Raw genomic sequence first — 14724 nt, 5'->3', positions numbered from 1 at the left:
CAGATGTTCTTCATGCTCTGTTTTTGTGAAACACCAAATCCTTTCAGCAAATGAAAGTGCATGTCTCCTGTTCTCACACAATTTCAAATCTATTGTTTCAAGTCCAGGCTCTTTGACAAAGTTGAAAGAGTGCCCTTGAGTAACACCTTGAGGAAGTGAAGTTTTCAACTTGAACAAGCAACTCAGGAAGAGAGGGGCAAGTTCATGGGAAGACAACCACATCCTCTAATCAATTAATTAGAATGTCTTTCAGAAGAAAAATATCACTAAGAGTTCAGGAGGAAAGGGAGAATGAGACAATCAGGGTGTTGAAACCAGTGACCACTGCACTGCATCTGTGAGATTCATCACATGTGGTTTATTTAAAATCATATGAACATGAATCATTGACTTAAACATTGTGGACAACATAGTTTCACACGTGACTGTACCAAAGTTTAGAGAGGTCGTACAACTGCATGAGAAGAGGAACTGGGTTAAACAAGGTTATACGCCTGTTCATAATGTCATAATTCCTGCTTTGGTCAAAGTGCACAAGACATGTGGATGAGAATGATGAACAGAAGAGATGTCCAAACATTTACAGCAGCAGCCAGAATGAAGACAACCCACTGAACTGAGTAGCAAGTAAAGTGCCAAAGTACACAGTTAAAACAGCCTTTCTTCTGTCTTCAGTCACCTGCTTGCCAGAGCATTTACAAGAATACTGACATTTATGAAGATAAACACCTTCCTTTGTCTTTTAAGCCTATTCATAGATTATTACTTCTTTTTTCTTTTTCTTTTTTGAGATTGACTGAATTTACTATGCCGGTGTATTTCAGCCATTGTAGGTAAAAGAGAAAATTATGGAGCCGGAGAGGGGGTAATATTGAGATTAAAGTCACAAATTGACTTGAGGAAAACAACTGTAAAAAAAATAAAAAATATTTTATCAGGAAGCAAATCACTTCACTTTATAAACCTCACCACACCAGAGACGCTGCCGGAGCACAGGGAATGCCACATACACAGGTTAGTGAGGTGGTGCAACGGTATGCATTGCATTGTACTTCCTGATGCACATGAGCTATGACCTCATCCAAATCAGTATGTTTTTTCTTCTTCTGAATAGGCCCTTATGATTAATATAGTGATTTCAAGCACAGTACTATATATTTACAATTTATTTTAATTGAAGAAATAATGTAGAGGTAAATAATGTAAATCAATAAAAACATAGTGTGTACATGCCTGCATTACTACAGTAATTGAAAACACTTGTGTGGGAGTACGAGGCTGTTAATAATTTGCCGTACTATTAAATCTCTTTGAAATTGGCAGATGAAAACACATTTTTATGACTGAACAGGACTTGCGATATTAAAGTTCTATCAAAGTGACCTGTTTCAGTTCTTGATGACCTTTGAGTAAAATTGGCGGGTGAAGACATTTTCTTTCTTTTTTTAATGCTTTCATTTTTTTTTAATTTTAGTATTCAAACAGAACAGATGAGATCTGGGACATTACCGCATAATCGACAAAAAAGAAATAACAGAGCAGGTACAGTGCATTGTGCATATAGAAAGGTTCAGACAGAGAAAGTGCAATAGTTAAAGATAGAATAGTTTCTGATCAAAATAAAAAAGTTTTTAACCTTGTTATCATGTCCATATTGTGTGTTTTTTATATAAAACATATCATGAGTGAAATAAGCAGTTGACACCATGACTGCATATTACCACCTTGGAACTACAGTGAATCAATGAAAATCTCATAAAAACGTAATCAGACAGCCAGGGATTCACATGTCATATAACGTAAGGAAACAATCCTGTCAACTTGCAGGGACGGGCAAAACAAACCTGAAACCTCGTCAGTACAGAAAGCAAGAGTTTGCTTTAGCATAACCATTAACACTGTGTCAGCCGCTGCCAGTTGCAAGCTAATGTTCTGATTCGTCTGCTAGTCACCAGTTTTGGTCACAACAGACTCCTCATGTGAATCTGGGTCTGACTGAGACTCAAACATATGGCTGAGTCTCTCCAATGATTCCTCTAATGCTAACGATCCTGATACGCACTGCTCTTTCACCTGTCACCAAAACTTGAGAGCAAGAGTTTGCCTTAGCACAGCCAACTGTCTCAGCCACTACCAGTTACAAGTTAACAAACAACATTAACACATAACTATGATAAATGTTCTGATAAATCTTATAACTAATAACAGACTGATACATCAGTCTCGGTCTGACTGAGGCTGAAATGTGTGGATAACCATCTTGATACTTTCTGCTCTTTCACCTGTCAACCTAGCGCAAGCAGCGGTGGTGGGCGGGACAGAAAGGCCTGATCGTAGGTGTGTTTAGTAGTAATCATAGCAGAGTATTTTTTTCCACTGAGCTAATAGAGTTGATTATGTTGATTAAGGAGGGCAATGACAGGAGGGTCCCTATGTTGCCAGCACTTTGTAACTATTTTTTTACTTGCAGCCATAAAAATCTTCAAAAGGTATGTGTCACTTTTACGCTTTTACCTTGCGTTACCTTTCAAAATATTTTGAAGTTACAGAAAGGTGTATGCGGTCCACTGAAACCAATCCACACTCCCTCCAGAGAGAATACTGAAACCCACTTCATTAGGATTTCTGATTGGGGGTAATAAAGAAATGGATCAAATATTTTCGCAAATCTCTCCAAAAGTAGACTGGGTTTCCAGTCTGACTTGCCGATTGATTCCCGGATGTTAGATCATCCAATTGCACTTTAATATCTTCTCAAAAACTGAGTCAGATCTGCAACAATTCATTTTTCATTTCTGGGTTTAGGTCCCACATGCCTTCATCTATCACCTCACTCACAACTTTTTGGAGGGAGCTGAGTATAATTGGTGAGGGCCCGTCCTCCGTCTTGTCGCCATTTTCAACCCTTGCAGGTTTCACTTGTATTGGCGCCTTTTCGAATTTCTACTTCCATCTAGCTTATCATAAGTCACTTCCACCAAGTGAGGAATTTGAATTACTTCCGATGCAAGAGCTCCTTTCTATGCTGCCATGCTGATTGTCGAGCCACCGGAAGTCCAACATACATTTTCAATGTTTCAACATCCACTGTCTGTGAACACAAGACCGAACCCGGTCACAGCTTTAACTAGGAGGGAGTCAACATCAGCAGCCAGGAGTGAGTGGACAGCCAGAAAAAGATCAAGGCAGTCATTCACATTCAAGGAAAAAGACCATCTTGAAAGAGGGAACAGGAGCCAAGTTTTCCCACCATGTAGACTACTCCATCCACTCAGGAGGACCATGAGATATTTTTGAAAGCTATAATTCATTCCGGTAAAAGTTGCTCAACAAGCACATAGACTATGAAAATGTTTCAATGACTTCTTTCTTCAGTGCTCTTAAAGCACGGTTAGTGTCCTTGTCTAGCTGAGCCTGCAGACTCTCAGTTCACATCACAATAGAAGAAAGAAATAACAATAACAATGACCTTTGCTGTAGTTGAAGCAGGTACGGAAGCTTTTTTCTAGTGGCATGTTTCCATCTAATGGCTCATGTCCATGATCCATTTTACACATCTGGGCTCTCGTGCATTCTGCTTATGCCAACACTCACACTGATACTCAGGGTTCCTGAATAATCTGCTGCTTGTACTTTGCCAGCCTCTAATTCTCTGAGTTTGTTTACAAGTCTTAGGGGGTACTGTGTTTTGGGGGGTGGGGGGCCAGTGGTGGGGGGTGATGAATATTGGCTACTCTTTGACTATCCCATTCAGAAATAGCTCTTAAAACCAATTCCTGACAATTCACGGCTGTCAGCAGAACAGCAGAAAATCAGCAGAGCACAGTTAGTGGTTGAAGTTGCTTTTGGTAGACAGAAGGGAAGGCAGCGCCTCCTCGTGAAGAGAAATGACTGTGATGTCAAATCTAGGGTGCTGCATTGCTGTGCTCTGCATAACCTTCCCAAGCGTCATGGAGAGGACTATGACAAAGGGTGGGATGCACCTGCAACAGCAGCAGAGCCTGTTATTAATTTTGTCTTTACTGTATTAAACATAAATATATTTTTCATTCCATCATTCCACAATTTTGCTGAACTGTTTTTTAAAAGTTATCAGGGTTTACTATTTGGTAAATTAAATGCTAAAGTCCTTGAAATAGGAAACCATAATGAAAATGTGTAACAAGTTTATTGGTTTATTTAACAAACGCAATTAAAGCAAATTATATGCAAACAACTCAGTGTAACACAGAAAACTACATACACAAGTCAAATGTTATATGATGTTAAATGTAATGTAAATACAAATGAGTGCAAGGTACAAGCAATATACTTAAGGCATAAGGGGGAAGGAAGCGGCTACTCAGTGCCTGCACAAGCTGGCTCAGCGTACTAAGGAGGGCTTGATTTAAGGCTGTAGTCACAGAACTCTCCTCCTCAAGACTGCTTCCAGCTCCCTTGCTCAGGTTGCATCATCGACGGTCATCTGTAAATGCTGCTCTCGCTGTGCCCGGCTCAGCTCTTGCTGCTCCACATCTGCTGCCTGCAACTCCCTCAGCACAATCAGATACTTCTGTTCCTGATGTTTTCTCCTGCCTGGACAATAATGAAGAAATAACAAAAGTGGTTAAGCAAAGGAAGTTAATCATTTCTGTTTTGGTAAATGCCTCAATTTGAGGCGGATACAATTTACTTTTCAAGCAGTGTTATACAAGTAGGCTATATTATTTTCAGTTAGCACAGATTCTTAATTTTAGTGCAGAAAGTTTAGTTGTTAGAAGTGAGCTTTCCAATAGCCAGCCAACTAAAGAAAAAAAAAAGCTTTCAAGCAGAGTGCAGTGTCAACATTTAGAAAAACAAAACTTACCATCCTCAATCAGGGATTCCAACAAACCCACGGTCGTGTCAAGGCCGCCTGTCCTCCCATTGCCTGCTGCTCTATGTCCATATATAGGGTTCAAACCACCTCCAACTCTTTGTGTTTGAACCACTCTGGCCGTTGTGGTCCCTGATAGATCTGTAGAACCTTTTAAGTTTTTTAAAACTTTTTTATATTGCCTCAGCTCACTTTGAACATCGACGGAGTTTACACCCAAAAGACTTCCAGGAACCAGATACTATCCGCAACTTTTGCCTAATTGAAAACCAAAATACACAAGTCAAGCAAAGTTGAGGTGGAAAAGGGTCAATAGTGTGTGTTCCCACAAATGCATGCAAATTCCCCTCCTGTTTTCTGCAGCTGACCTGTTTCGTCATGTGTGGTTAAAATGTCCACATTCAAAACATGTGCTGACTGACTCAACTGCAGCACATTTTACTACACTTAGTTCAAGTTATAGCAAAGTAAAAGCCAACCACCTGCTGAAACACTGTGATGAGAGAGAGAGAGAGAGAGATAAAGACGCTGTGAAAGATAAAATGAAGAGAACAAGAATCTAAAGCATTCAGAAGGATCTATTTTATCTATAAGGAGGATTTTCTTTAACCAGAAACACATGGAGAGAAAGTGTTGCATGGATACTGTCAGCAGGACAGTGATAAGTCATTTTTGGGTGGAACATAGAGAGAGGTACATACTTCGGTTTATGTCTGAAACACATCTTTTCTGCAAATGAAAGTACAAGTCTCCTGTTTTCACACAATTTAAAATCTATTGTTTCAAGCCCAGGATTTCATCAGTCAGTTTAAAGGCATCAACGATGTCAGTTTATCTGACCCCCAAAGATGAAAATATTTGAAACATCCTTGATTAAAGAAGTGGATTCTTTTGCTTTGGCCAAAATCAGAGAAGCGCTCGCTCTTTGACAAAGTTGAAAGAGTGCCCTTGAGTAACACCAAGAGGAAGTGAAGTTTTCAACTTGAACAAGCAACTCAGGAAGAGAGGGGCACGTTCATGGGAAGACAACCACATCCTCTAATCAATTAATTAGAATGTCTTTCAGAAGAAACTATCACTAAGAGTTCAGGAGGAAAGGGAGAATGAGACAATCAGGGTGTTGAAACCAGTGACCACTGCACTGCATCTGTGAGATTCATCACATGTGGCTTATTTAAAATCATATGAACATGAATCATTGACTTACACATTGTGGACAACATAGTTTCACATGTGACTACCAAAGTTTAGAGAGGTCATAAAACTGCATGAGAAGAGGAACTGGGTTAAACAAGGTTATACGCCTGTTCATAAAGTGCCAAAGTACTTACCAGACCAATAAGTCCAGACATAGATTATTAATGTTTTATTTTGTAAATTTACTTCTACTTTTACAGCTATTCTCCAAAGTGAACTAATATGTTTCATTCTCTTTGTAGCTCAAACCCTCAGGGGACTTGTGCTTTACTGCAAAAACTAATAAATTATCACAAAGGGAAGTTACTATATTATGGAGTAGCTATCAAATAAAGTTAAGCTGTATAATCATCAATCATTACTGCTCCTGCCTTCTTTACATGTTATTGCACACATTTTTTAAATAAAATGTTTAATATCTGTATTTTTTTCTATTCTATAGAAAGTTAAGAGATCTGACGTGACCCAGCAGACACAGCCTCTTAACTGACATCTGTGGTGTAAATTGAGTATGTGTGTTTCCTTTTTGGCACTTTCCCTCTCCATCTATATGGAAAGATTTCAAGAGTCATTTCAAGCCAGAATGCTTGCTAAGTATCTGTTATTGTGAACAAGCGTCAAGTTAAGTCAAGTCAACTTTAATTTATATAGCCCAATATCACAAATCACAAATTTGCCTCAAGGGGCTTAACAATCTTTACAGCATTATAATACCGTCTTGTCTTAGAAACTCGATCTGGACAAGGAAAAACTCCTCCAAAAAACTTTAATGGGAAAAAATAGAAGAAACCTCAAGAAGAGCAACAGAGGAGTGATCCCTCTTCCAGGGTAGCTGTCATGTGTACAGCATTGAGCAACATGGTAGATTTACAGTATGGACAATCTGGATAACACCATTATAGATTGTAAATATTCATGAGGAATATGATCTGGGAGGACTTCCAGCAGCTTCAGGTGCTGCCAACAGATAGAACCTGACACTCAAGGCCTCCTCTCCACCATACTACACAAACATGCCAGAGGCAAAACCAAGCACATCATTCATATGTGTAAGAGAAAGACTCCAACACGTGAGGAGAGAGAGACAAGGAGGACTCTCATGTGCTGAGGAGAATAAGAAGCAGAGGGTAAGATAGATGCAATGGCTATTAGAAAGTAGAATAACCTCGTCAGCAGGACATCATGGACTGTATGCTATACCCTTTACTAGGGTTAATGGATTCATTGAGACTGAGACTGACCCGATGGTGGGAGAAATGTTAACAGGTACAAAGCCTGAAGTAACCAAAGAATAAGCCACTAACTGAAAGTTAAGGCATTAAGTTGAGTTTTAAGTTTGGATTTGAAACGGAGTCAGACAGGTTGCTGTCAGCAGGGAGGTCGTTCCAGGGGAAGGGGGCACGGCGGGAAAACGACTGCAGCCTGCTGACCTCTTCCCAACTCTGGGGGGCAGAAAGAAACCCTGCACTCCGAGAGCGGGGAGCACAAGACTGCACAGATATGAGCAACGTTTTGGATGATTTTAATGTGCAGTCACTGCAGAATGACGCCCCCTGCTGAAACTGCTGCCTGTCAATACTGAGCATACCAGTGAATTCAAGAAATATTTATTCATTCTTTATTATTTGATATCAAAATTTTGCAGTTTGCATTCTACAAAATCAATTTTTTGAGTGTTTTTCACTAGTAAATTCATAAATCAAAATCTAAGATGGCTAAATAGCCCACACTAATTGTATTTAAATTAAAGTTGGTCGCATGTTTTACAGCTGTTATATCATAATGAGTTTGGTGGGAACTGCAGTCCAGCACTAATCTTATTGATAATGATGAACTTTATTGTTTTATGTAGGTAAATTACATTCACTTTAGTCTTCCACAGGCATGTCAGAGGTCAGGATCAGCTCCAGATGTAGTTTCTCCCTTCATTAGGGGGGACGTCTATTATAAACGGCCTTAGAACCTGGTGACCATCCCCACCCCCACCCCCCTGTTCCGCAAGCTGACCAATCAGTTTGACTTTTCTAATAACTGCAGTGGTTCCCATTCATAACATAACATCAGAAATCACGTGCAGTCTCAAGGCACATTTGCTGTGCCTGGGGAATGAGCTTTCCTAATCCACGCAGCTTTACAGTGAATTTCTCATTACACTTCCAAAAAAGTGAAATCCATCCTTTCTGAAAAAACAAGACAACTCATCCTGGCGTGAATCACCATAGACACCAAGCATCATCCATACTTTTTTGTCATCATTGTGGTCGATAAAATTAATCAGCACAGTTTTCGGGCAAAGTCACTCTGAACCTGGAAAGCATTACCACTAAAGTTCTCCCGGGCAGCTGTAGATCACATGTTCAGAGAAGAGGTCTGGAGCTGGGTGACAGTGCGCGCTGTCCTTTCAGCACCAATGCATTACTTTACACATGGCCACAAGAGTTACTTTACTCAGCCACGCTGTGTAAACACGCACTCGCCCAAGTCGCTATAACAAATAGACACCATTGAACAGATAATGGCGAAAAGTGGGCGGGCATGGGAGCCAATTGCACATCCTGACTTTAAAAAAAAGCTGTACCAACCACAGCGAGCTAGTACAGACTAATCTCCAGTGAGGAGAAAATCTTAACTATGCTGTGTAGTCGGATGCTCTGACCAGAAACTTCAGAGCAATACGTTTGAAAGCGTAATTAATTTTCATAAAATCATCCTTAAACGGTGCGTAACTGTGTTTTAATTCCCATGATGGACATAAACCGCGCAATGGCTCTAAATGGGGTTATGAGAATCAGAAAAAGGATAAGGGAGTGCTTCCACTAAGATGCTGGTATCAGCGCTCAATACTGGGCTGATTGGAAATTTCAGTGGAAGTATTAGTAGGAAAGGAAGGCTTCCTGTAACCGCGTATCGCACAGATAAATGGAGAAACGGAAAGGAGGGGGGCGCAGAAAACTTCTCACAGCGTTCAAGTCAAGGTCAGTCAACTCAAGTGGACTTTCCGCTGCTGGAGCGCCAATAATGCGTGTTATTATTATCACAGACACGACGGAGTAACCCTCAAGGGACAGGTCACCACGTCTACGAGACAGAATAAAAAGTGAGCTTTACTTCAGGGAGACTGATCTGCTACTCCAGCGAGGACGCACGCACAACGGGACTTGGAGCACCGGATCCTTCAGCTACTCGTCCACTCTCTCAACACAGTCGGCCGGTGTTCAGAGGATGTGACCACAGATGCTCAGCGAGTACTTATATGACTACAGAAGCTTTGATTTTTTTTTTCCTCCTGCGTAGCATCAGAGTAATATTTAAGAAGTCATATTTCGGACCGGACAGAAGCAGGAACCTAAACCCAAAGTTGCGCACAGTTCTTTATTTCCATTTTCATCATTGTTGGACGCACCAGACGTGATCATTCAGCATTTGACGAGGCTAAATAGGCCTGAAGGTAAAAACATCTTATAAACTTGTCATCCATCTCTGAAATATTTCACTTTGATCAGATGACACATGATTTGTTTTGGCTGCTGATGTTCTGAGACCGACTTGTCCGGCTGCGATCTAGTGCAAATGATCAGCATGTGTATCGCAAAAGAAATTTCTATGCAAATAAAACGTAACTAAACCACGTATTGGTCGCCGAGATAGCTCATACCAAAATTGTACTTGTACTATGGTGTGGCCAAAATGGCTGTAGCCTTGGTTTAATCAAAATGTGGCAAACCTTTGCATTATCAAGATTATGATGCGGTATGTTTGACCTATACAACACATATGTGACTTCAGTTTTTGCACAAAGTTGTGCGCAAATTGCATCAATTGAAACTCAATGTTATGTACGTGCACTTGCCAAATGAGTCCAAACGTGATTTTTTTTTTTTCTAAATCAATGATGAAACAAAATCATAAGAAACCCATTTGCAGAGCTTGGTGGCCCACAGTCAAAGCCATATCTCAGTGTTTATTATGGTTTTAACAATATCAGTCAGCAGTTACAATACTTCCCACTGTGTTCTCAGCGGGTCTAGTGGAGCTCTGGATCATATAAAAGTAAATTATATGAGAAACGCTTTGATTTGACATTTCTCGATTTTTTCCTGCAGGTGTCCGGTTTAACTTTTCTCCAGAGGCGTAGGATAAGAAGTTCACTTTTTCTTTTTTTTCCTCAATCTATGGGAGCTATGAACGGACTGCGCAAGCACTTCACTATGGGACTGGTGCTACTGATGTGCACGCTTACCGGCCACTGCAGCGAGAGCGCGCCCTCAGCGGCCCCGGCTACGGCTGCAACCGGAAAGGACGCGCAGCACGACCTGAGGCGGATGATAGAGATCGTGAAACATGTGGAGGAGAGCCGGGGTCGGCACACCGCGAAAACGGAAGCCCCGTCAACATCGCGGGTGAAGACATCTTCGGTGGAGCCAAAGGATTTACGCAACTTGAAAACAGACAGGGATCAGGCTGTCGGTGAGTGGCTGGGCGGAACCCTTATGTTGGATCCCATGAGGATGCTGTATAATGAAGGATGTAGCCTACTGGAACATTTTTTATATTCATATTGCAAAGACACTGTAGACTGGTGGGAATTCACACTGGATAGAGTTAAAGGGCTGTTAACTTGTCTGAAGTGGCATCCCAGGACATAGTCAATGGCACAAAACTATGCACATGATTAGATGTTACTAGTGAGGTTTTTTTTAATTAGGTGAACTGACAATTTTCTGGCAGTATTATCATCATTAGTTGTTGTGGATATTTGCCTTCACTGGGTTGGTTTACATTCAGAAAAACATCCCTGATGTAGTTGATGTGACAGATTTTTGCTAAGAAAATACACCTTGTAATAAAAATGAACGTCTTTGCTAATTAATGGCAGCTATAGGTTCAGACTTGCAGTGCTAAACCTGACACTCCTTTCCTATTTTCTCTTCACAGTTGTGTTTCCCAGGGACCTCAGAAAGAAGGAGAAATTTATAAAACATATAACAGGTAAGGTATCACAGCAAACGACTGTCTTTTTGTCAAGTATTGAGAAAGTTTATAAGAAACCATGTGTTTTAGGACGGAATACCTGAGGAGGTCAAAAACACTAGAAAAGTGAATGACGGTCTCAGATAAAGGATGTAAAACAGATGTTCATGCAGGTGGCCGCAGGGCTGGAAATGTTCTTAATCCCTGCTCTCATTTTTTTTTTCTTCTTCTTTCAGGTCCACTCTACTTTAGTCCCAAGTGCAGGAAGCAAGTGTACAGAGTCTACCACCACACCAGAGAATGCACGATACCTGCATGTAAGCTGCCATTATACTGGCCCTCTTACACTGTGAGGAATGACTTTGTGTATCCAGTGTCAACATGTTGTGTGAAAAAGCAAAGCGCTCACTGTCTCTGTGTCCTCTTCTCTTCTCAGACTTCAAAAGATGTGCGCGGCTTCTCACACGGCTAGCCGGCAGCCTGCAGTGCACAGAGGGGTAGCACACACAAGGTAATACAATAGATTCACCTCTAATTCAAACAAAAAAGTTTTATGCTGTTGAAGACAAGATGTGTACATAGTGAGTGCTGGTGTGTTGCCTCTTTTTGGTTTAGCTACACTAGTGCACATGACACACAAGCATGAGCAAACATTTAATTTTGTTAAATAATTGTGCAATAATAGTGTCAAAAGTTTCCAGGGACGCAGTGGCAGTGGCAGAGGAAGTATTCAGATCATTTACTTTAGTAAAAGTAACCATTTAAGGCTGTAAAAATACTGATTAAGATTTTGACTATGATCCCTTTATAAAGTTGTATTGTTAAAGATGAAACTACAGAGTGAATAACCCAATATTATATACAATATAATACTAAAAAAGCCCTCTACATAATTGGTACTAAATTAATTCTTTTTTTGCTAATAGCTAGGCTATGCAGTTTTACTAAAGTACATTTCTGAATGGACTTTTACTTGTAATGGAGTATTATCTCTGTGCTTGCTACTTTTATTTAAGTAAAGTTACTTAAGACAGAATCTTGTGCAAGAAAGGGCTGGAGTTCTCAGAGTAAAGATCATGTTTTTGAGAGCTGTTGACAGGGATGGTACGTACTCTGTTTCAATACACGCAAGCTCTAGCAGCAGTAAAGTGGGAGCAGCAGATCTGTGGCAAATCAAGTTTCTTGATTTATTGTTAGTGATTCTTTTTGGGGAGGAAATAATTTGTCAGGTGCTGCCAAGTTGGAGACAATGCTAAATTCCACTTCCTCTTCATTGCAGGTTGAAGCCAAACACAAGTTTTCCAGAAGAAAAAAAAAACTTGGGGGAAAAAAGTGCCTTGGACAGTTAGATGGAAGCATAAATATTACTCTGACTGATATTAGGCACGGTATTGTCCTACAGTGAGGTCTGTTCTGCTAAGGCGTGGATTACTGCCACCCATCGCTCTGGCTGGGCCTCGATGGTTAGCTGTCACCGTGAGGGAGCAACAACGCAATAAAACCAGACCAAGATAAAGATGGTGAAACTGAAGCGTGGAGAAGAAAAACAAACAAGTGGCCGAGAGAAACAATCATGGAGACATTTTTTCCCTGCTGGCATCCAAAAAGATGTTGCTTAAAAAACAAAAAGAAAAAGGGATTGCATATTTTTATTTTGTTCATTTCTTTAAGAAAAGAGCAAAATCCAAATGTACTATTTTCAGTATGACTTGCCATCTGTGATCGGTTTGCTCTGTATGAGTGTTTGGGGTTTAGCCCATCCCTTCTACTACTGCACTACCTATTACGCAGACAAACCGCTCTCCCAGACCCCCGGCTGGCAGTCACGGTATAGTTTCATCCACTCGTGCTCACACTGAGAAAGAACTGTGATTAAATTATTAACTGCATGACCATTTCTCTGTGTCTTTGCAAGACATGTTTAAAAGGAAGTGGCGGTTGTAAGTCACAGACCTCCTGTGGATCTTGGTAGAACGTGGTACAGTCTATATTTATATATTTGAAGTGTCACATGGTTCCACTGTACATAATGTAGGCCATGACCATTTACACCAGGAGAAACATGTACATACTGTAAAACAAAGCATAGGAGGAATCCACCTATCTACCTTAAATTAAAGTGACTGGCATTTATCAAATGGGTGTTAAATACATATATATATATTTAAAAATGAAATATATTTAAATAAATTATACGATTGGTACAAAATGAATGGTCTTTGTTGTCTCTTGCAGTATTTTCTTTTACATTCCTGTCTTGAAACAAACGAGAAATTCTCCCCGAAAGACCACATGACTGGACCAAGTCCTGAGACTACGGATTTGGTGAACTTCCCACTGTTTAAAAAGGTCAACTCAGAGAGTCAAGTGTGCTTTGTTTAAAATAGAGGTTATTGCAAAAAAAAAAATTTTTTCACTTGGCAGAAAGTGAGTCAGCATATTTCAGTCATAAAAATATTCACACAGGGGAAATAAGCTCCTTTTAAAGGTTCAGTTCGCCAAACACTGTGCACAGTATTTTCTATGGATTATCCAGACAATGAATAATGGGAGCCCATGGGTGAAATAAGAAGTAGTTCTTTGTAATTTGAGTGAAGTGACCCTTCAATACGTCTCCCTTTTGGGGGTGTATTTTTCATGTGATGGTGACAGCAGGGTTGACAGGAAATGAGGAGAAAGGAAAAGGTCAAAGCTCCCCAAACTCTGGATGCTCCTGGTCGCTGTCGTAATTTTTTAATTCTTTAAACCCAATTCAGACTCTTTTTCCAGTGAGAGACTTCACTGTTGTTTATCTTACATGTCATTTTTGAGGCCGAGAGTGCCACAAATTCAATTCCATTCATCTTCATTGTATTGGAGCAGAGGCAGAAATGTTAGTCCGTGTCACCAGACCCCTGGATGCAACTCTTTCATAATGAATATTGTATGGAGCAAGTATTTGGTTAGAAAACACAATTTGTTCGGGTTAAATAACAAGAAAACATTCCCACTGCATGGCGGACCGGAAATATGCTTATTCACTTTTCTATCCGAGAGTTAGATGCGACAAGGCCACTCTCGTTACTATACTCTATATTATAGGTTATATCTGGTTGAGTTTATTTGTAAATAACCCCTAGCCTTGCTCATGTTGCTTGGCATTACGGAACTACTTTGCCTTGTGTGCCACGTTTCAGTACCAAACGAAGCACAGATTGGATCACAATGTGTCCAAAAGACTTGAAACCATTTTCTAACTCACGAAACCCAGAAAAAACATATATCTCCTTTGTTTGAAACCAAATTGAGTCAAGCTCTGCTTCACACATCCACCCCAGTTAAGGCCCTAATTCTAACAGATACACAGACATGGAAACCACCCTAAAACAATTCTTCCAACAACCGGAAACCCCTCAGTCATCATTTGGTTCATCTGTCCTTCAACTCCACCCTTGTTTAATGTTTTACAGCCCTTTCTCAATGTTCCATCACCCACTATTGTGAAACTACAACTACAACTCTACCGTGTGTGCGAGCGTAAGATGGTAATTTATACTGGCACTGATGATTCCAACTCAATGGAATTCCCACCATTTAAGTTGCAAGCGGTGTTCAGCACAAAGCAGAATAACTTTTGTTTCTGTAAGGAAGGAGAACATTCCTGATGTTTTTTGTATTTGTTAAAACATTTCTATAGGAGTTGTACAGCAAACAAAACCGAA

At 40.3% G+C, this 14724-nt stretch overlaps 1 protein-coding gene and 1 long non-coding RNA gene across 3 annotated transcripts; one reads left to right on the top strand and one right to left on the bottom strand.

Moving 5' to 3' along the window:
- Window positions 1–338: 338 nt before the first annotated feature.
- On the bottom strand, window positions 339–4984 carry LOC130160729 (uncharacterized). The gene is made up of 2 exons (XR_008826050.1): window positions 4847–4984; window positions 339–4575 (listed from the first exon to the last, which is right to left on the bottom strand). It is a non-coding gene; the product is annotated as an uncharacterized LOC130160729 (long non-coding RNA).
- Window positions 4985–10224: 5240 nt separating this feature from the next.
- LOC130160727 (ALK and LTK ligand 2a-like) lies at window positions 10225–13227 on the top strand. Of its 2 annotated transcripts, XM_056363423.1 has the most exons (5): window positions 10225–10519; window positions 10988–11041; window positions 11260–11340; window positions 11460–11534; window positions 12303–13227. In XM_056363423.1, exons 1-4 carry the CDS (start codon window positions 10225–10227, stop codon window positions 11522–11524), a joined length of 495 nt encoding a protein of 164 aa, XP_056219398.1. In that variant the 3' UTR covers window positions 11525–11534; window positions 12303–13227. The 2 variants fall into 2 exon arrangements, with proteins under 2 accessions (XP_056219398.1, XP_056219397.1); XM_056363422.1 differs by lacking the exon at window positions 12303–13227 and having other exon boundaries at window positions 11260–11531.
- The last annotated feature ends 1497 nt before the right edge of the window (window positions 13228–14724 follow it).

Source organism: Seriola aureovittata, chromosome 19, assembly GCF_021018895.1.
Source record: "Seriola aureovittata isolate HTS-2021-v1 ecotype China chromosome 19, ASM2101889v1, whole genome shotgun sequence".
Taxonomy (NCBI): Eukaryota; Metazoa; Chordata; class Actinopteri; order Carangiformes; family Carangidae; genus Seriola; species Seriola aureovittata.
This window is presented reverse-complemented; position numbering and strand designations above follow the sequence as displayed.